This window comes from Lepisma saccharinum, chromosome 10 (genome assembly GCF_977018435.1).
Source record: "Lepisma saccharinum chromosome 10, izLepSacc3.1, whole genome shotgun sequence".
Lineage (NCBI taxonomy): Eukaryota > Metazoa > Arthropoda > Insecta > Zygentoma > Lepismatidae > Lepisma > Lepisma saccharinum.
Window position 1 is genome coordinate 80,342,624 of NC_139238.1, and position 21,964 is coordinate 80,364,587.

A 21,964-nucleotide genomic window follows, 5' to 3' on the forward strand; every position below is an offset into this window, starting at 1 on the left:
CTACTCAAGTGTCACCTAAGGTAACTTTGTCAAGGTGCAAGCTTCTTACAGCAATATTAATGACAGTGCATTCTCCTTGTAATTTATATTCTAAATTAGGGGTGGATTGGTATGAAAATTTAACCAGTATTTTGCCGATCTGACACAATATTGCAATTATTGAATTGCAATACAATAACACGAGTACTTCATTAACAGTTTTATTTAATGTATGTAACCAGGTTACTGCAAAAGGTTTGTCCATAGAAAATGGAAATGTCTATTTAAATGCATTTCAAAATCAGGATATATCAATTGTGGAGTAATGTTCTGAAAAATAATATTAAAATTTGACATTGGCAATTTTACTGATAGAAAGATATATTTACATTGGCCGATACTGTTAGAACCAGGGGTGCCCCCCCCCCCCAAATTCGTTCATCATAATCCCCTCCAAAAATTGTTTTGATAAATGTAAAGTTAGCATCCCTAATAGTCAAGAACAGATGCTGACAACATGTGCCTAAATATTGGCTGTACATTTAGATCACAAATGACACATTTGTCCCAAAATAGAACTTCTGAAAGATCCTGAGTTGTATCTGGTTACACTTGTGTTTGCTTCATTCCAGTCATAATGGTATTGCTAAAGATCCAGGCAAATGCCTTGCTCACATGCAAGTGACAAGTATTGCCTGTTGCTTGTCATATCAGTTTGAAAGCTCCTGTACATGCTACTGTAAAGTGAACATTTGCAACCAAATAAAGTTTTGGATGTACTTTTAAATGCTAATATAAATTCCATTTTTTTATTTTTTATTTGCTTCTGCAATAATTGTACACATTTGTTTCTGGTGAACAGAATTTCCTTCTTCTACCAAACAAACATCTATGAAGTAAATAATACAACATAAGAACTTAGTGTATTTTGGACAGTTGAAATTAGGCAACTTCATAGTGTCTGAAATTAGGCAACCCAGTTGTATACTCAATATAGCAATTGTGCTACTGTAGCACAGTTCTTTTTAAATTCATCTTATTCCCAGATACGAGGCACATGTAAAAAAAAAAAGGCCGATAATTTTTTACTTGGGACTGGCAACACTGACGAAGCTGCATGTACATGGAAGCATGCTTTAGTATTCTGAGCCTGCAACAGAGATATATTTCTCCATTTGGAGGTGCGTACCGGCGAGTAGCAGGAAGTTGAAATGGCTGCTCTAATAGAAAATCCCACCAAATGCGAGGTGAGGTCTGTGATTAGATTTCTCAATGCAAAAGGACTGAGTGCAGCTGACATTCATCGGGAATTGTGTGCCATTTACGGACCAACAGTAATGAATGAAGGAAAGGTAAGACATGTTGCCATGCTTTTTGGGAAGGATGTTCAAATGTTCATGATGACGAGCGTAGCGGCAGGCCTAGTGTTCAGACGGACGACCTTGTGCAATGTGTTGATGAGAAAGTGCGATCCAATTGCCATTTCACCATTACTGATCTAGGCAAGGATTTTCCTGAAGTGTCTGATAAAACATTGCACCAAATTGTAATGGACAATCTGGGTTATCGCAAACTGTGTGTGAGGTGGGTGCCAAAAATGTTGACAAACACTCACAAAGATGAAAGAATGAAATCAGCATGTGATTTTTTGGCCCGCTGGGAGAAGGATGGGGATGAATTGTTTTCCCACATAGTGACTGGAGACAAAACCTGGATACCGTACGTCACTGGTGAGTCGAAGCAGCAATCCATGCAATGGTGTCACTCCGGTTCACAGAAATTGAAGAAATTCAAGCAAACACTATCACATCGCAAAATCATGGCAACCTTATTTAGGGACCAAGGGGTGTAATCCTCGTGGAATTCCTGGAACCGAGACGAACCGTCACAGCAGATGTGTATTGCCAAACACTCAGAAATATGTTGCACTGCGATCACACCATAACAGCAAAAGTTTGCACTAAATTACCACCTATTTATAATATATATATATATAAATATATATACACACAGGGTATTTCGTAAGTTCGTTTACAACGCTTGGGAGGTGATTGTACGAGTGAAAATAAGGTGGAAAGTTCATGTAACGAAATTCCGGGAACGGTTTTGTTGCCGAGTTATTGACGTTTGAAAATGTGGGAAAATGATTTTCCGAAGTGAATAATGTCAAAATGGGTGGAGAGAAGTTGTCGGTGTTGCACGGTCCACTAAGAAATTGGGTACGCTCTTGTCAAAAAATCATGTGGCAATGTTGTGCAATGTCGGCGCAAGGGATTCCCCAAAGGATGTGAACGAAGATGTTGACGGGAGTGGGGTGGGTGTGCATTCTGCGTGAGCTGGTATCGACGAAAATTGGCATGTGTTGAATGGCACCAAAAAGCAAAGAAAATTTTCTGAGCAAAGGGCTCCATGACGTAAAAATGAAAAAAAATGAACTGTCATAGGTTGCATACCCTGAAGGGCACACAGTATGGAGATGTGAAGGGAACCTCATCACAGACGGTTTTCAAAGTGTGCACCATGTACTTCCAAGCAGAGGCGACAAAGGCAAATCAAGGATTGTCTAGTGCGACCCAACAACACCAGCATTTCTGCTATCGATCCTGCAGCTACATTGATACGGGCAACGAGGTCCTCGGCTGACACGACAGGTGTTTCGTAAACGAGGCGTTTCATCTCTCCCCAGAGGAAGAAATCCAGGGTCGTAATATCAGGCGATCAAGGTGGCCATGGCACAGGCCCTCCCCTGCCAATGAACTGGTTGTGGAATACGGTATTCAGGAAATGGCGCACATTCCGATCGAAATGTGGGGATGCACCGTCATGTTGAAACCACAGTCTTTGTCTCAGTGCCAAGGGCACGTCCTCTAGTAGTTCAGGCAAAACCTCACTGAGAAATGCTTGATAAGTGGGTCCACATAGGCGAACAGGGAGAATATACGGTCCAATCAAAGGGTCATGCAGTATCCTGTACCACACATTCACTGCAAATCTGTGCTGATGATGTGACACTAGCAGTGCATGTGGATTTTCATGTTCCCACACATGACTGTTTTTACTATTGAACACACCAGTTTTCGTGAAGATAGCCTCTCATCAGTCCATAGTACCGTATAAGGGGATAGTTTCAATTTGATGAACAAACCATTGGCAAAAGTCCTCACGTGGGCCAAAGTACCGAGGTAAAAGGTCTTGTACTTTCTTCAATTTGTACGGGTGCATCCCCTCTTCTGCCAGGACTCGCCACACATTCACATGGGAGGTGTTTCGTTCGTGGGCTAGTGAGCGCGTACTGGTGCCTGGATGATCCATCACTGCAGTTAGCACATCTTCCACAAACCGTCCTGTTCGCACACTTCGCGGTCCTCCAACTTCTCGACGAGGTGGCAACACTAATCCTGTTTCCCGAAGTCGAGTGTCTACAGTTTGAAATAAGGTGTGCGATGGTAACACCCTATTTGGAAAACGTGCCCCATACAAACGCCTTGCAGCATGGCTATTACCTCCAGCTTCCCCATAAATCAGATGCATGTCCGCCAGCTCTTGGGACGTGTATGTAGCCATCCCTTACACCGGGCTACAAGTGTTTATGGCCGTTAACACTAGTACACTTCACAGAACACGATGGGCTGTGGCTAAGAATTAACACGTAACACTGCTAAGTCAAATGTTTGCCCAACACTACTGTCCAAGAACCTCATGTCTTTCCATTCAACCGTGAATGTTTAACAACCTGCTGCTGGCACAGCACCTGAAGCACGAATGGCACAGACACGTGCGCTCCTTCATGAGGAAACCTACACTGTTGGCGCCCCTAGCAGGAAATGTGGTACTTAACGTCAGATCACACGGACACCCATCTGACTTTCAGGGTATGCAACCTATGACAGTTCTTGTTTCGTTTTTACGTCATGGTGCCCTTTGCTCAGAAAATTTTCTTTGCTTTTTGGTGCCATTCAACACATGCCAATTTTCGTCGATACCAGCTCACGCAGAATGCACACCCACCCCACTCCCGTCAACATCTTCGTTCGCATCCTTTGGGGAATCCCTTGCGCCGACATTGCACAACATTGCCGCATGATTTTTTGACAAGAGCGTACCCAATTTCTTAGTGGACCACCCAACACCGACGACTTCTCTCCACCCGTTTTGCCATTATTCACTTCGGAAAATCATTTTCCCACTTTTTCAAACGTCAATAACTCAGCAACAAAACCGTTTCCGGAATTTCGTTACATGAACTTTCCACCTTATTTTCACTCGTACAATCACCTCCCAAGCGTTGTAAACGAACTTACGAAACACCCTGTATATCAGATCGGCCAATTGACCAATAAACCAATATTCATATATCAGCTAATACTGGTAACATTCTGATTAATGTCCCATCTCTACTATGTAGTAATACAGTGGATCCCAAAGTGTGCACTGTGGAACCTAGGGTGCCGTGGTTGTCTTGCAGGGGTGCCGCGAAATGTTCCAATATTTTCACTGAAATGACACTTACTTTTTAGCCTACACATGGTTTTAGTACTTTCTACACATAAAATGTTTATGAATTCGAAATATGTGTTTATTTTTTAACTTAAGGCAAGCAAGCTAACCACACTAACTGAGCGTTGCAAGTGTTAGATATGCCTACTTTCTGACTTGGGCACGCGGAATGTTACGTGCCCACATGAGTGGAACATACGGCGAATGATTTAAATTTTGAATCATAGATGGCAGCATGCGGAAGAAATATTAGGATCGCAGATTAAAGCAACAATGTGCATGGGATTTGAATGAAAGTGTTTAGGAATGCTGAAACTAATTGTGTTTACCTAAACTTATGAACTTAGCTTAATAATGGAGAAGGATAAAGGCAAACGAAAGAAATGATCGCCATGTATAGCCTATGTGATTATATGCAGAGATTAATGAAATCAGAAAGTGATTATGATTTTATATCTCTATCGTTCTAGCAGGAACAAGTTTTTCTGCTAAACATTTTGGTTGTTTGCCCAGTGTGGCGCCAACTCTGTGGCAGCCCCCAAGCACTTTCATGTAGTCGCATATATTGCAGACCCGGAACAAGGTCGAGCACGGGACTGGTGGCGTCCCTTGATGAACCCCTTTCTCTGCTTGTATTAGGCAGTGGCGCAGCAAGGCAGCAACCCGAATTACTATTATATTAGATTTGAAACACAGGCCAAAAGAAGAAGAGACTGGCAACCCAATGAAGAAAGTTGGATAGATGAAGGAATTAATATAAAGAAGTTTGTAAATAAGAAATATATTCATGAGAAGAATAAGTGTATATATATATATATATATATATATATATGAAGAAGCCTATTCGTACATAGAAGAAGAAGCCTAATAGAAGTTCACCATTATATAGAAGAAGTAGTATATTAGCCAATAGAAGAAAAAGCCTCATAGAAGTTCACTAGTATATAGAAGAAGTAGTCTATTAGTCAGTAGAAGAAAAAGCCTAATAGAAGTTCACTAGTATATAGAAGAACAAGTCTATTAGTCAATAGAAGAAAAAACCTAATAGAAGTTCATTAGTACATAGAAGAAAAGTCTATTAGCCAATAGAAGAAAAAGCCCAATAGAAGCTCATTAGTACATAGAAGAAGAAGTCTATTTGCCAATAAAGAAGAAGCCTGTGGATTTCCGATATGAAGAAATAACAGTTGGGCTGAAAAGTTCGTAGGCTAACATAGTAAAAAATATTTTTTTGACAAAATTCTATTTTATTATTCAATATAGTTGCCTTCGAGGGTGATACAACGATTATAGAGGTCATACAATTTTTCGATGCCATTTTTATAGTACGATTTCTCTTTAGCCTCAAAATAGGCCTCAGTTTCGGCGATTACCTCTTCATCAGTGCTAAATTTCTTTCCAGCGAGCATTCTTTTAAGGTCTGCAAACAGGAAAAAGTCACTGGGGGCCACATCTGGAGAATATGGTGGATGGGGAAGCAATTTTATTACGGTTGAATATCGCTAAACATTGCTCCGAATCATCCAAACGTTGTTGCTTTTGATCGATTGTGAGCACGCGCGGCACCCATTTTGCACACAGCTTTCGCATGTTCAAATATTCATGCACAATATGTCCAACACGTTCCTTTGATATTTTTAAAGTCTCAGCTATCTCGATCAACTTCACTTTACGATCATTTAAAATTATTTTGTGGACTTTTTTGATGTTTTCGTCGGTAACAGCCTCTTTGGGGCGTCCACTGCGTGCATCGTCTTCGATGCTCATTTCGCCTCGTTTAAATTTAGCAAACCACTTCTCAACGGTTGATTTTCCTGGTGCAGAGTCCGAATAATGTTTATCAAGCCAAGCCTTGGCTTCAGTATTTTTTTTCGCCAAAAAGCAATGCTTTATTAACACACGAAATTCTTTTTTTATCCATTTTTTCACAATAACAAAAGCTGCTTCACTCACAATGCTATATCTCACGAACTAATTATCCGGCAGCTGTGAAATTTTGAAGGTATCTTTTGAAGGTTAGTACTAAGTAAAAATCACATGGATTTAATTCTAGTAACGCCATCTATGAGTCAGCCTACGAACTTTTCAGCCCAACTGTTATATATATATATAAAAGGAAGGAAGTAGTCTCAACCTATCGATAACCAGATGTCAAGAAGAAGAAGAAGTCCTTCACATCTCCATAGCGAAGAAGAAGAAACCTTCTAGTAGATACATTCCCATATATTTACAAGAAATATATATGTGATAAATAAACAAATAGACAGCTTCAAATGCAAACATGTATATAAATTGAATGTAGCCTGAAAAATTAAGAATATATGGTGCATTGTACCTTCTCTAGTAGGTTAAACAAGTTGTTTCCTTTAGTTTTTTTCCTCAAATAAGTTATCATTCAGTTTTGGTAGCCCTGAGTGTCTCATGCTTTATCCTGGTCTAAGCCGGACTGGTGTCACCCTCTCCGGGACATGGCAGGAAAAATCTTGAAACACTAAGGGCACCGTGAAATGAAAAAGTTTGGGAACCTATGTATTGATATATTATATTTGGAAATCATCTATCATTTGGACACTTTGTCCTACAACATATTTTATCAGTATTACTTTAGAGGTACATCACTGGTCCATGTTGAACATTACTTTTAATGGTACAATTTGATAAATGTCCATTACCTCAGCACATTACCACTAATATAATAACTAGGAACAATTTATTGGTTTAGAGTGATAATTTGACTTCTTCCTAACATTAAAAACTGAGACTGAAGAAAGGAGATGAAGAAGAGAAGAGTTACAAATAAAACAAAGAAAGATAGAAAGAGTAAGTAGGTGACTTTTTCTTTATTCCATGGGTTTAAGTGCTGTCCCCTTCCCTTGCTGCAGTCATCCACACTGACTCCCTGTCTACTTTTCCTTTGTTTGATTAATTTGGTATTTTGCTTCACTTGTTTCCCACTTTTGGTTAATTGCAAAGGTGAGGATGAATGATGATATCATGATAAGATGGAATTGAAGCTGGGAGCCTGGCATCATAGCAACTTAGATTTTCTTACTGACATGTCTATATCAGGAAATTAGGTTCTGAAAATTAATTAGGATGATATGAATTTCTCCATAAATAACTGGAGGTAAAGTTGGTGATATTGACTTTTAATTTAATACAGCCAGGATTCTTCCGTGAAGGTAGGGGATGGGCTTTATAAGCCAAACCAATATTTAAAGCATGAACTTCTCAGGCATTTTTGTTTATTTTGTACACTTATTGTTATAGTTTGAACAATTAGGCTACATACATGCACAGATGTATAAAATACACTGCTCTGGGAACTGTTTATAGTATAGTAAACACTTATCTTTTGGACTTTTGAGTGGAATTCAGTCCCACTCACATTTCCACAATAATACAGATGAACCGGGTGTTCCGTTGAAATCTCCCTACTTTCAATCAATCATAGAAAAGGAAGTATGAATGATAGAGAATTGAAGAAAAACTCATAAATTTTAATTTTCACACACTAATACACCTCCACATGTGCCCCATTGGAAGCACGAACAATATATAGTCTGTATTCAACTTCTTGCCATGTTCTCTCCAACACGTCCCCTGTTATTGTTGCAATCGTATCACGTATGCGGGTTCGTAACTCGGGGATGTTATTCACTGGAGTCGCAAACACACGATCCTTGACGTAACCACAGAGGAAGAAGTCCAGCAGAGTGAGGTCAGGTGAATGTGGCGGCCACAGTATCGGTCCATCGCGTCCAATCCAACGATTAGGAAATGTCGAATTGAGGGACCTCCGAACATCCAGACTCCAGTGTGGGGGAGCCCCATCTTGTTGGAAGATGATGTCCGGTTGTAGAGCAACTACCTGGCGGTACACAAACTGCTCCAACATGCCCAAGTACACAGGGCCTGTTACTGTATCTTCATTCAAAACAAACGGACCGATGATCCTGTCCTTCAATAGACCAAACCAAACATTCAATTTTGGGCTATCGCATACATGTTCTCTGTACACATGTTGGTTTTCAGATCCCCAGATCCGTACGTTACGCCGGTTGACAATCCCCGATACATGAAACGTTGCTTCGTCTGAAAACAAGACGTTGTCAAGGAAGTGAGGATTCATGTCGATACACTGCAGCATTTCCATACCAAATTCTTTGCGACGTGGCTTATCATCTGGCTTCAATTGTTGCACAATCTGCACTTTATATGGATACAACCAAAGCTGCTTGTGCAGAACTCGATGCATTTTTTGTTGGAGGCACATTGAATTGCCTAGATGCCTGGCGGATGGATTTACTTGGGCATCTCTGAAATCCCACTCGAATTTTGTCCACCTTTTCCTCTGACACATGACAGCGAGCTCCACCAGATTGTTTTAGGACACTGCCGGTTGTTAGAAACTTACTAAACCACAGCCTAATTGATTTAGCATCAGGTGCAACTCCTCCGTACACTCGTATGAAATTTCGTTGCGTTGCAATCACAGATTTTGTATCAGCATACCACACCACTGCCTGTGTGCATTGTTGAACAATCACAATTTTTATTTATGCAACCGTGGTGCTGCGTAGTGAGCAAACGGACAACTTCAAGTCATGAAAAAACTTGAAGATCTGGCCTTTCATTTGGTGTTACAGTTATTTCACAATTCATCGTACTTCGTTCATAGTAATTAATTGAAATTAGGGAGATTTGAACGGAACACTTTCTATATTACCTTCAATGTAATCATCATCTATGTTGGTTTCAAGTTTGCACACTTAATTTTCTCCACTTGTTCATTGCAGATGAATCTGATGATGAAGGCCGTCATGGGATTTCAATGTCGTCCAGTCCAGCCAACATGAGTCCATCAAATAGCTCCGTGCGGAGTGCGAGTCATAGGACCGACTCACCCCTTCCAGCAAGGACAAGCGACGTGGATGAACCCAAAGCAGAGGAAACTGCTAGAGTGAAGGCACTGCAACAATCTTACGGCAAGATAGTAAGACCAAGCAAAGTCATCTTGACTCCTCTGAAGAAGTGGGAGAGGAGACTGTCGCAGAAGACGTGGGTTCCTCCAAAGTCGCCCTACAAGCTCATATATGAAGAACTGCATGAAAATATTTGGAAGGTCCTCGTTGCAAGTATAATATTGAATCGAGTTCCTTCAGGTAAGTGCATATTTGAACTTTTATTAGAATGTCAAGAAACAGTCTTCTGTAAATGATCAGAATGAGTTGCCAAAATTAATAAGTGAGTAAAGTAAGTTGTTTATTATGTTTATTGCAAAAGTTACATGGAATTACCATTTTTGTATAAGAAGAGAACATAAACTGTTTTTGTGTTATGAATTTAAAGGTGTCATGATAGTCATGATGTTCGAGGTATGTCCAGAATGTAGTACCCATTTGGCGAGAAAGATAGAAGTTAGTTGAAAACCTTTTTTATTGCGAAAGTACATAGAGTGAGCTATTTTTCTATGATGCACCAATGGCATTGAGGCATGTATCGTCCCGGGAGACCAAGTTTTTGTGTACCCTCATCATCCACTTTTGCCGCCAGTCTATTGAGAAATGCGCTTATCATTTGCTGCAGCTCTTGTTTGTCATTCTCAAAATCTCCTTTACTTTTGTAAAAAGGATGGTAATCAATATAGGTGAGACCGAAGGACAGTTCTCACTTCACTCTTAGCAGGATTCTCCATTTTCTGATTCATCTTGACTGCCCACGGAAACAAGCATGAAACCACTACCGCAATGCAACTTGTACGAAAGCTCACACACAACCGACTTGTACCAGGTAACTTTGACTACCGTCTACATATCCTTCCACTGGCACAGTATCCTTCCACCAATGGACTAGCAGCAGAAGTGCATGACAAAGATATACAAAAACTTGTCTCCTGGTAAGATAAGTGCCTCAAACCCATGGGTGTCTATGTAGAACAATAGCTCAAGGTATGTGCTTTCAGAGTAAAAAAGGTTTTGTTCAACTGACTTCTTTCTTTCTCCGTTTCTCACCAAACAGGTAGTATTTTCTGGAAGTGCTTCGCAATACGAGAAGGCAAGAGCACAAGACATGTCATGAATAGTTTCTTAAATGAATTTTAACTTTTTCACTGTCCTTTCTTTTGGAAGTAAAAATAAGAAGTTCGTAATTTTTTATACAAGAGTGAAACAAGTGCCACTCAACGCTTTGGCACAGTTTCCACCACCAAATCAATTTAACAATATATGCCAGAGGAAACTAAAATATTACATTAGATCTAGTTGCCAATTAATTTAAATCAAATTTTATATTTGTCAACATAATTGAACTAACACTCTCTATGATTATGTCATAATTTATTTAATAATATTAAATTTCAAGGGTACATATTAATGAACATGTAAAATTAAAAAAATAGTAATCTATTTACGAGTAAAATTGTTGGGATCCGTTCATCGACTTTCAAAAAATTAATTTATCAGGCCATGGGCTCATCAAGGTTGAGAACCACTGCCCTAGAGTAAGGGCATGAAGGGCATCATAGCAGCTCTACAGTTGAAAGGTGGTCACATGATACAGGGTGACAATTAATGAACTATATGAAATAAAACCGTCATAATTTCTGAACGGTTCATGTGATGACGTCCAAACTGCGTGGCTGGCCACAGGGCATGATGGGAATTCGTATGCGTATGCGCACGCAACGTGTTGATGTCGGCCATTTGCAAGTGAAAATGTCACGGTCAGGAGTATTTTGGGGACCGCATTCTGGCTCTGGGGTACCCAGAGGCCACTGGAAAGGGACTCGCTTGGCCACCATATACCCCGGATCTGAACACATTTTTGTGGGGCTATGATAAGGACAAGGTGTACAGAAATAACCCCAAAACCATTGCCGAGCTGAAAACTGCCATTAAGGAGGTCATCGACAGCATCGATGTTTCAACACTTCAGCGGGTCATGCAGAATTTTGCTGTTCGTCTGCCCCACATCATCGCCAGAGATGGCAGACATATCGAACATGTCATAACCTAAATCCGAATGTCTGTAGTGCCGTTTACATGTGGAATACAGTTTGTGTACTACGTGGTTTGTCACTAATTTCCGTTTTATTTTATATAGTTCATTAATTGTCACCCTGTATCTCCAAATTGGGTAGAATTTCACAAAAAAACATGATGATGTACTTAATTCCAATGTAATTCTTCCTTTATTCTATGTGAACTACAAAATACAAGTGTTTTTCATTACAGGTCACTTGATAGATGAATATTATAGCTGTAGCCATTTTTTTTTATCTTAACTTAATCAGCAGGGCTGTGTGTGATTGGTAGTCTGTGTGGGTGATATTCCTTGAAATCTTTTACAATGATATAACATGATCAGAAGGATCTCCACTAGTTTTTCTCAGAGCTATCTGTAATGAAAAACATTTGGGTTTTAAAGCATCATAAGTGTTGGAGTTATGTCAGAATCAAGCATACAGTTGTGTTTCTTCTAAAAATCCTGCCCAACTTTCATTTTAAGAAGTGAGGTCGACTCAACAATGGCAGCCATGTTGGTAACATAACCTAACATATTTTCCCTCTCTTCTGTGTCCCGAATTAGGATGATAAATTTGTGTCTCCCCACCTGTATTTGTATTTGATGGTTATTTCCACTTCCAAACCACCCTGTACGGTACCTTTGTCCAGATAAGTACTTGTAATTGGTGTGTTTTATTTTCGTGCAATTTCTTTTACAGAAAAGGAAGGGAGGATTGTAGTAGAGAAATTTCTGGAGAAGTACTCTGAAGCCAAAGATATCCTTCCTGTCCCTCCTTCAAGCCTTGAAGAGATGATGAGGCCATTAGGCAGTGAGGTCAAGAGGACCAGATGCATTAAACGCTTCTGTGGTGAGTTTAATATTTATACAGCTTTCTGCATGCATGTTGTATTGTTTAAGAAAGCATCTGATAGGTGCAGTGCAAAGATGATGATAGATATTTTAATTAATATTGATTATGAAAAAACTAAATATGCTGACCAAGGCAGTAATTTATTTAATTAAAAACATAAACTAAACGTAACGTTTCAACCTTCTAGCAAGGTCTTCATCAGACTCTGTATCAAGTACAAAAGTAACAAGATACACAAAAGGGGCATTATAAATACACACAAACATTACTCCCTCCAGACTATTAGAAAGTTGTTAGGAACTTTCTAGCAGGTGGCTTTCACTTGCCAACTGTACTTTCACCTAAAAGGCTAAACATAATTACTTTCATATAGAATGTGGTTGGACTTTTTATCTCACGCTCTTTTTCCTTCATTTTTCTCCCTTCTCCTCTCTTCTTTCTCTCTTGTCCTTTCCACTCTTTCTAACACCTTCTTCCATTCTTTGTTTAACTTCAATCCCCCATTCCAGTTCATTGTGTCTTCTTCACCTTTCTTCTTTATTTCCTTGGTCTCCTTCCATTTTTTCACTAGCATTCTCTTCTCCCTTCCCATCTGCTTAGCCTCATCCCACTCTATGTCATGTCCTGTTTCTCTCGTGTGTTTAAATATTGCATTTCTCTCTCACTTAAGTCGTACATCATTCCTATGTTGTTTCAACCTGTCTTTCAGCCTTTTTTTTTTCGTTCTCCTTTTTCTTGAACAGAGAAGAGGAAGAGGAAGGGATTATCTACGAAGTGAAATGTAAAGAATGTCAGAGTGTGTACATAGGAGAAACGAAAAAAAGGCTGAAAGACAGGTTGAAACAACATAGGGATGATGTACGACTTAAGTGAGAGAGAAATGCAATATTTTAACACATGAGAGAAACAGGACATGACAGAGTGGGATGAGGCTAAGCAGATGGGAAGGGAGAAGAGAATGCTAGTTAAAAAATGGAAGGAGGCCAAGGAAATAGAGAAGAAAGGTGAAGAAGACACAATGAACTGGAATGGGGGTCTAAAGTTAAACAAAGAGTGGAAGAAGGTGTTAGAAAGAGTGGAAAGGACAAGAGAGAAAGAGGAGAGGAGAAGGGAGAAAAATGAAGGAAAAAGAGCGTGAGATAAAAAGTCCAACCACATTCTATATGAAAGTAATTATGTTTAGCCTTTTAGGTTGAAAGTACAGTTGGCAAGTGAAAGCCACCTGCTAGAAAGTTCCTAACAACTTTCTAATAGTCTGGAGGGAGTAATGTTTGTGTGTATATATAATGCCCTTTTTGTGTATCTTGTTACTTTTGTACTTGATACAGAGTCTGATGAAGCCCTTGCTAGAAGGTTGAAACGTTATGTTTAGTTTATGTTTTTAATAAAATAAATTACTGCCTTGGTCAGCATATTTAGTTTTTCATAATCATGGAAACAAGGCTTAATGGTGTTATAATATTGATTATAAATACGGAGAAACTAGTACTCACTTTTATCCGTGAAGTTTTTTTTTCTTTTTTTTCAATTAATTTCAGTGGCCACTGCCACCATCCTCGTTGGAACTTGCTGTACCATTGCTTGGCGTGCGTCTTTTGTTGGTAGTTCTCTGGCTGCTGCTAGGTGTACTGTTGTTAACTGTGCATCTGGGTTTGTGTCGTCTGCTATTTCCGGGCGATAACTGTTGTAGTAGGGGAATCCAAGTGTGGTGCGCTTGCCCGCTATCGATGTTTAGCTTGTGCGGGAAGTGCATTATGGCATGCATTTCATTGATTTTAGTGTCTTCGAGCATGTAAGCAGTGTGTTTGACTTGAACTTTTTGAATTTTATGGCTATTGTATTTGATATGTTTAGCAAGACCCAATTCCAAAATAGCTGATAAACTGAACAAACACAAACGGTACTTCCTCTCCCCTCTTGATACTCCTGTCCCCCCTTGACAACCCAGGTGTATAGGATGCAGAGTGTGAATGCCAGGCTCATTACATCGGCAGGTCCATCAGATCTGTCAATGAAAGAATGCAACAGCACCTAGCAGATGCGAAAAAAGCCCAACCCACTACTGGTCTTGCTAAACAAGACCAGCTGGCTGACCCCTCCACCTACAAACCCACCACAGTTGACCTATCCGCCGAACACCTCAACAAAATCCAGGACTTCATCCACACCCGCGGCCCCCTTGAAGGCCTGACAGCTCGTACCACTGCCATGTTAATACCCGACAATCCCCGCACCCCCACCTTCTATCTATTGCCCAAAAACCACAAACGTGGCAACCCTGGTAGACCCATTGTGTCCAGCTATAACTCACCCACAGAAAGAATCTCAGCCTTTCTTGACTCCCATCTCCAGCCTCTTGCGAAAGCTCTGCCCTCCTACCTCCGTGACACCAAGAGTTTTTGGCTACCCAACCCCTCCAACCCCTCCTCTGGTTCCGCTTCATCAACGACATCTTCATGCTCTGGACACATGGAGAACCATCCTTGTCAGCTTTCCTGGACCAACTTAACCACTTCCGTTCCCTCAAATTCACCTGGACGCACTCCCCCAACCAGATCACCTTCCTGGATGTGGACGTGCACATCGAGGGAGGACACCTGACTACCTCCATCCACATAAAACCCACCAACCACATGCAATACCTACACTTCTCCAGCTCCCACCCGTTCCACACCAAAAAAGCAATTCCATTCTCTCTGGCCCTCAGGGGACAGCGCCTGAACACTTCACCCACCTCCCGCCAGAATTATAACCTCCGCCTACACCAGGCCCTGGTTAACCGTGGATATCCCTCCATCCTGGTCACCAAGCAAATATCACGAGCTGCCTCACATACCACTACCACCAAGAAACCTGCTGCCACCAACCCACCTGCACTCATCACCCAATATCATCCCCACCTCAACAAAATCAGGCACACACTGCACTCTCTTCTCCCAATTCTCCACAGTGATCCTGAAACCAAAAACATATTTCCCGACAAACCCAGAGTGGTTTCCAAACGTCCCCCCCCCCCAACCTCCAAAACACCCTGGTCCACAACACTCCTTCACCACACATCCAACCCCCCCCCCCTGCCCATAAATGCAACCGCCCCAGGTGCAAGACCTGCCCCATCCTCATCACCTCTCACACCCTCCAGGTGAACACGGCCACTGGCAAATTTACCCTCCATCCCAAAGGGACCTGCCATTCCTCAAACCTTATCTACATCCTCACCTGCAACATGTGTGGTGATTTTTTCTTGGGGGAAACATCAACGGCCCTCAACCTCCGCATCAATAACCACCGCTCCTCCACCCACAACCTGGACTTCACTGTCGCCGTCCACACCAACCACCACAACATCAGTTTCAACGACTGCTTCCAGGTAGCGATCATCCATCTCCTACCCCAACCAGCCAACACCTCTGTTCGCAAAAGATGGGAGAGGGCCTATATATCGGCCATGAGTGCAACCGCTCCACCTGGCCTGAACAAGGCCACCCAGTAATGCCCATCCCTCACCCACCGTCCCTCCCAAGCCATCCCATCCCTCCCAACTCATCCCACACACTCACAGTTTACGACGAGCCTGGTGACGAAACAGTGTTTTTTTTTCATTCTACGCACCGCTTCTTCTTCGATGGAGACCTGGCAACTCTGCAGGGCCCCAACTTCCGGTTCTGTCTCTTTCTTCTCACACCGATGATGCTACGAAGTTAGCGAAAATTTTGAATTTTTTTACTGTCCGGTGAGTGTGGGGTACAGGATATTTTTGCCAAACAAGTGGTGCTATTCATCTGATGTTTTTGGAACTTCATCAGCACATAGTACTCTTTGTCTCAATAGCCACTGGTCTCAGTTTGAGAAGTGTTCTAAAACAATTGGAATGTATATACATTTTTCACCCTCTGTTGCAAGAATTCTGCAAACTATTTGCTGCTGTAAGTTAAAATATGGTTATTATTGTGAACGCATGCTTATAGTATCTGTCCAGCATGCTTGTCGGATATCATAAAACATGTTATGCAGTTGTTTTCAATTCACACATTTCGTGTTAGGATCATGTAACCTGATAATGTGACATTGAGGCATGTTGGGGTGTGGCATAACGGGGTACTATTCCAGTTGACAGGAATGTGTTTAGTGAGGCAGACTTCTTGCCTTCTGCAACAACCGACATTCAGCATTCAGCTCCCTCCCGATGCTGCCACAACAGAAACAGCTTCAACTTTTTATGCTCAGCCTTCAACATCTCACGTCAGGTGCTGTGTTTGTGCACGATGGGTGCATAATTCCTGTGCAGGTGTGTCAAGCGAAGACGAAGATGCTGTTCATGTTTGTGGTTTGTGTGAAAACTTAATTGTTTGAGTAGGATTACACAATTCTACAATTAAAACGTCCACTATGTTTCGTGTTATTATTCTAACTTAATAATGTTACAATTAAGCAGTATGTAAGGAAATAGTTAGGGGTAAGATGGGGCAAAATCTCTTTTTTAAAAAATCACAAATATTAAGCATGTATTTTCAGTTTTCACATTATGTTTACATTAACAAAGAACCAATAAAACTATTTGTGACAATAAAAATCATATATGATTTCATTTTGTAATTCAAACATTAGTCAACCCTTCTTGCCCCGCCTTCCCCCATACATATATGTAAATTTTAAAAATACACCAATGCATTTTTTCATCTCTACACAAGATTCCACATGATGTAATATTGCACACATAATATATATATACTGTAAATCTATTCGGTGCAGTATATCAATCAATATTCAAAAGATTCAAGAAAAGGATTAAAAAACAGTCATATTTTTTTTTACAACAGTAACTACAACCTAACTACTAATACTGGTTTTAGCACCCACTGTATATTTCCTGAGTGAACAGCACTGGTTGTTGTTGCTACTAATAAGTCATAAATAGGGAAAGGAACTTTAGGTAAATAAATGTTTTTTTCTGCGATAAGATAGAGACCCTCATTTTTGCCAAAATTCTGATTATAGCCTTATATGTTAACACAGCAAATTTTATTTTACATAAAAACACATATTTTCCAGTTTTCCGTATGTAAATACATATTTTGCGAATTTTCATTTTAAATACATAAAATCGCTCATTGACTTCATCTACCTCGAAATCCTCGAAGGAAAAATGTTTATTCTCCGCACCTCTTTCATATCGAGAGTGCTAGGTTTGTTTTGTCTTTGAACAACCTCGCTGGCAGACTTCTGGCACCTCGCGTACGATCCTATTGGGAGAAAATAGCTGTAAGTAGCTGGGGCTGGCTACACGTAACGATAGCAAGGCTTTTTAATGAAGCAATGCAGCTATTGTGGCCGGAAGGCATAAAATTTGACAATGTTCTTCTCTTGACAGATGCTGCAGCTTACATGCAGTAGGCCTTGCCGTTAGCTACTCCAAAATGGTGCACGTTAAATGTGTGGCTCATGCGTTGCATAGAATATGTGAAAAGATAAGTGCTCTTTATCACAATGTCGATAAACTGGTTTCAAATGGGAAGAAAGTTAGATCAAGTCGCCTAGAAGAATAGAAATTTTTAAACAAAAATGTCCTGAGGTTCCTCTTCCCCCTACACCTGTAGTTACGCATAGTGTTGTCCACGGGACGAGACGGGACAGCCTTTTAAAAATTCGAGACGAGACGAGATTGACCATGTGTCATAAGACAAACGAATATTTTCGAGACGAGACAGCATTTCCACGAGGCTCCACGAGACGAGACAGGCCAAAGTCTCGTCTCGTGGGCAACACTAGTTACGCAATGGGGCACTTGTTGGATGCAGATGTTATGCCCAGAACTTTGAAAAAATTGTATCTGTTGTAAATGATCTCGACAAAGAAGAATTCTGCAAGAACTGTTGATGGAGCCCTCCTTAAAAGTCGAATTGGCATACATCTCAACAAACCTGTCCATTCCTTCTAATTCCATATGAAAGCTTGAATCGTCCGCGAACACTTGGTTGAGATCATATGTCCACCTAACTTGTACAGAATTTTTTGGGAAAAACCAAGGTTTTCAAACTTTGTGCCAAATTGCACGTGTTTTGGAAAGTGAAGTAGAGGAAGAGGAAGCTTTGGAAAACTTCAGCGTTAGTGACATTTCGTGCTTCAAATATGCAAGAACTGTTTCTTGTGACGCGGAGCGATCTTTCTCACAATATAAGATGCTTTTTAGAGATAATCGTCACAGATTTACAATGGAGAATTTGGAAAAAACTATGGGGATCCACTGCAACTCTTCCAAAAAAATAGCTCGCTAAGAGGTAATCATTTAGAAACTAATTTCAGGTGTTTAAAATGCATGTTATAGTTTGTTTTTGTTACCAAATGTTTTTATTTTTGTCACATATTTTCCTGTTTTTATCACATATTTTCAACATTTATGACACATAAAAAATAAATATTTCTGAGTTTTTTAGCACATAAAGTTCCGTTCCCTAGTCATAAAGCTCCTGTAGTGACAAAGGAAACGATTAATGTGCAGGCAGAGAAATCCTTATACTCAAGTACAGGTGTTCCTCACGTGACTGCAATGTGACCGGCAACATCCAAAAATAGACTGATAACACACTTCTAAGAAGTTCCACAGTTCTGAGTCACTCACAATCGTGGTTGTGAAGCGAAAAGTTCTTGTAATGCGTGGATGTGCATTGACAAGTTTCAGTGGCGCACAGACATGTCGTTTTGGGGGTACAAGTCATGTTCTATTGCTCATATGATAATAGTGCAATTATTTTCTTGTTCCAAACATGCCGGTGATCATTTCCATGTGTATTTTGACAATGTCCTGTACTTTGTTGTCCAGGGAGGGTGGGGGGAGGGACATTTTTCTTAATAAATATTGGAATTTTCCAGTTCCTCCCCTCCCCTCCATATATATACTCAATGTGCATAAATTGTATGTAGTCTGAATCTATGGTTCATTCCACGTATAACAATATATCATTCGTCTGTCTAGGGCAATTAGCCTCCAATCTACAGTCATCTAAATGAAACTCTGCATTTTGCTAAGAATTGGCCCGGTTCCGGGGGGCTTACATGGCAAAATGGGCTCGGTAATCAAAAGGTTAATATTCACTATTAAAATATGTTGAGTTTGTGTTATTAGCAGGACAACGTGTGGTCCATAGTATTTAATGTATGCAAAATAGTGCCAGCTCCCATATAGCAAAATGGTCAGCACCTCTGCCTTCCATGCGAGCATTCCCCAAATTCAATTCTCGTTGGGAGCTCAAAAATTAGGCGTTGACACAGTGCCGTGAAGACAATTGGGGAGATACTTAAGACCAAGCAGTAAGCTCGAGTCTCGAAAGCCAGAAAACAGTGGCAATGGGACTCGAGGTACTGACCTTGCATCACCCAATGAAAAGCTGCTTGACTGGCCTTGCACCACAGAGTTTAGTTTTTAAATAGTGTCACATACATTGGGGTAGTACCATTAATGAAGACCACGGATGTTTTTCTCTTGATTGTCAATTTTCATTCTATGACCTCTCAGTTCTCCATCTTGGTTAACCCAACTGTACAAATAGGCAAGAATTAATTCAGTCAACCAATCGCATTATACATAAGGTAGATACTCATACGTATCAAATTCCATGATTTGGAAATGTGCATTATATCAGAACGATCACTTGTTTTATTTCCAGAGGATTTTCTTCAGAAGAAGTGGACGAAACCAAGCGATATGTATGGGATAGGGCAATATGGGAATGACGTGTACAGGATATTTTGCATAAATGATTGGAAATCTGTGAAGCCTATAGACACGATGTTGCAGATGTACCACAACTGGTTGGTAACAAACAGACGTTACCTGAATCTCAAGTGATGTGCAGCGCAACAGGAGTTGCATATGTTTATTCTACTTCGTTCATCCATGTTTCTTCCATTGAAAATGTAATTCAATTATGTGCATGCAGTGGAGGCAGATCATGGCAATTATATATAAGTTGCTATGCAATCGCTTCAATTGAGTATAAACTCAAATTTTGTTTTGCATGCTCGTCAGTTTTTCCAAGCTTACTTTTTACATTATTGTGCCTTAATCCGATGAATATGCTAGTTATCATCTCTGTTCTCAGTTTGTATCTTCAAAAAAGTTCTATTTTGCTTCCGTCCATGCTATAGAGCCAGACAAAGCTAAAGGTGACATAATTTTCTTCATCTACATAGAAAGTCAAAATATGTCAACTTGGAATAGGTAGATTGTAATATATATCAACATCAGCATTTTTTGAGAAAACTAGTAAAATAATGTTCGTAATTTTAATCTGAATATCTCAATTAATACAGTTTACTTGAAGTTATATGAATGATAACTAAGAAACTTCATCAGTAGAAACACAATTAGATTTGATTAATCAAGCATATAAATTGTATGTGAACTTGTGTCTACCTCATATGTTTCCCTGCAGTATTCATGGTTTCCTTAGTTGGGAAAAAGTTTTAATTGAAAAACTACATAAGTATTATGTAAAACAGTGATTAGCTTTCACATGTAAGATTTCATTCCATGCTTCCATTTTGTACAAAAATAATACATTTTTGCATGTCATATGTGACAGAATTTGTAACATAATTAAGAGAGAATTATACAGTTAAGTATTAACTTAAAGTTGAGCAGAAAATATATTTGAAAAGTAAAGTATTGTGGAACCTTGATTTTACATTTTTCAGGGACCAAGCTAAAAAAAATCTTAAAATGCATGAAACTTTAAAACCAGGGAAAATTTTAGAACATTTTGCTATATTGGAACCGTAAAATTGCATGTATAATACAGGAATGTAAAATCCAGATTCAACTGTATAAATAACATAAAGATAAACATTATAATTAACTTAAGGTTAATTCTTTCATACTTGCAAAGATATTTTATACATTTTTATCCATCTAACTGGTTTTCATGCAAATGAAGAGAATATTTTTAATGGTAGTAATGGCAACAGTGTTGCATTGATAGATTAATGTAACAAATGCTTTATAGTGAATAAATAAAATTAACTTTGTTTTGCTGCAGATGTCTTGTTGCATGTTCCTTTTACTGTCATTAAATGTTAACACAGCAGAACATTCTGGTAACTTCCAATTATTTAACAGATGGAACACACTCACCGAGTCCAATCATTCAACAAATTTTGGTGACTGCACCCGTTAATCACTGCCACTGTCATGAAGGAGAATGACATCCTAGATGTGGTGTGTCTTTAGCACTTTGATTCCTGGTAATATGTGTTTTACTTGGCACCATGGCCTGATCAATTTGCACTTAACTTTAGCAGCTCGTAGTGTTATTTTTTATATATTACAGGTGAAGGATCATTTTAAGAATTCAGCGAGTTTTTACTTTGATTACTTGCATTTATTGCTTAAATATAATTCTAAATTTTAGAATAAAAACATCCAATTTTATAATAATCATATTCACTACTAAAAAGGAGAAATGAACCATAGAGTAGATGAAAGATGCTTTATATGTATATACACAGTAGGGCTGAACTGATACGACTTTGAACTGATGATGATTCCTACCGATACTTGAAAATTATAACAGTTCAAAATAGTTCAGAATATTTATTCATTTTAATATGTAA

General features: G+C 39.7%; 1 protein-coding gene across 2 annotated transcripts in view; it reads left to right on the plus strand.

The window, feature by feature from the left end:
* The window catches only part of LOC145993979 (uncharacterized), an 89,676-nt gene extending 68,342 nt beyond the window's left edge, over positions 1–21,334 (plus strand). For both annotated transcript variants that reach the window (XM_083130004.1, XM_083130006.1), the window contains exons 5-7: positions 9,276–9,641; positions 12,203–12,352; positions 20,020–21,334. In XM_083130004.1, coding sequence (XP_082986130.1) covers positions 9,276–9,641; positions 12,203–12,352; positions 20,020–20,201 — 698 coding nt within the window. In that variant the 3' untranslated portion in view covers positions 20,202–21,334. The remainder of the gene's footprint in view (positions 1–9,275; positions 9,642–12,202; positions 12,353–20,019) is intronic.
* Positions 21,335–21,964: the final 630 nt, after the last annotated feature.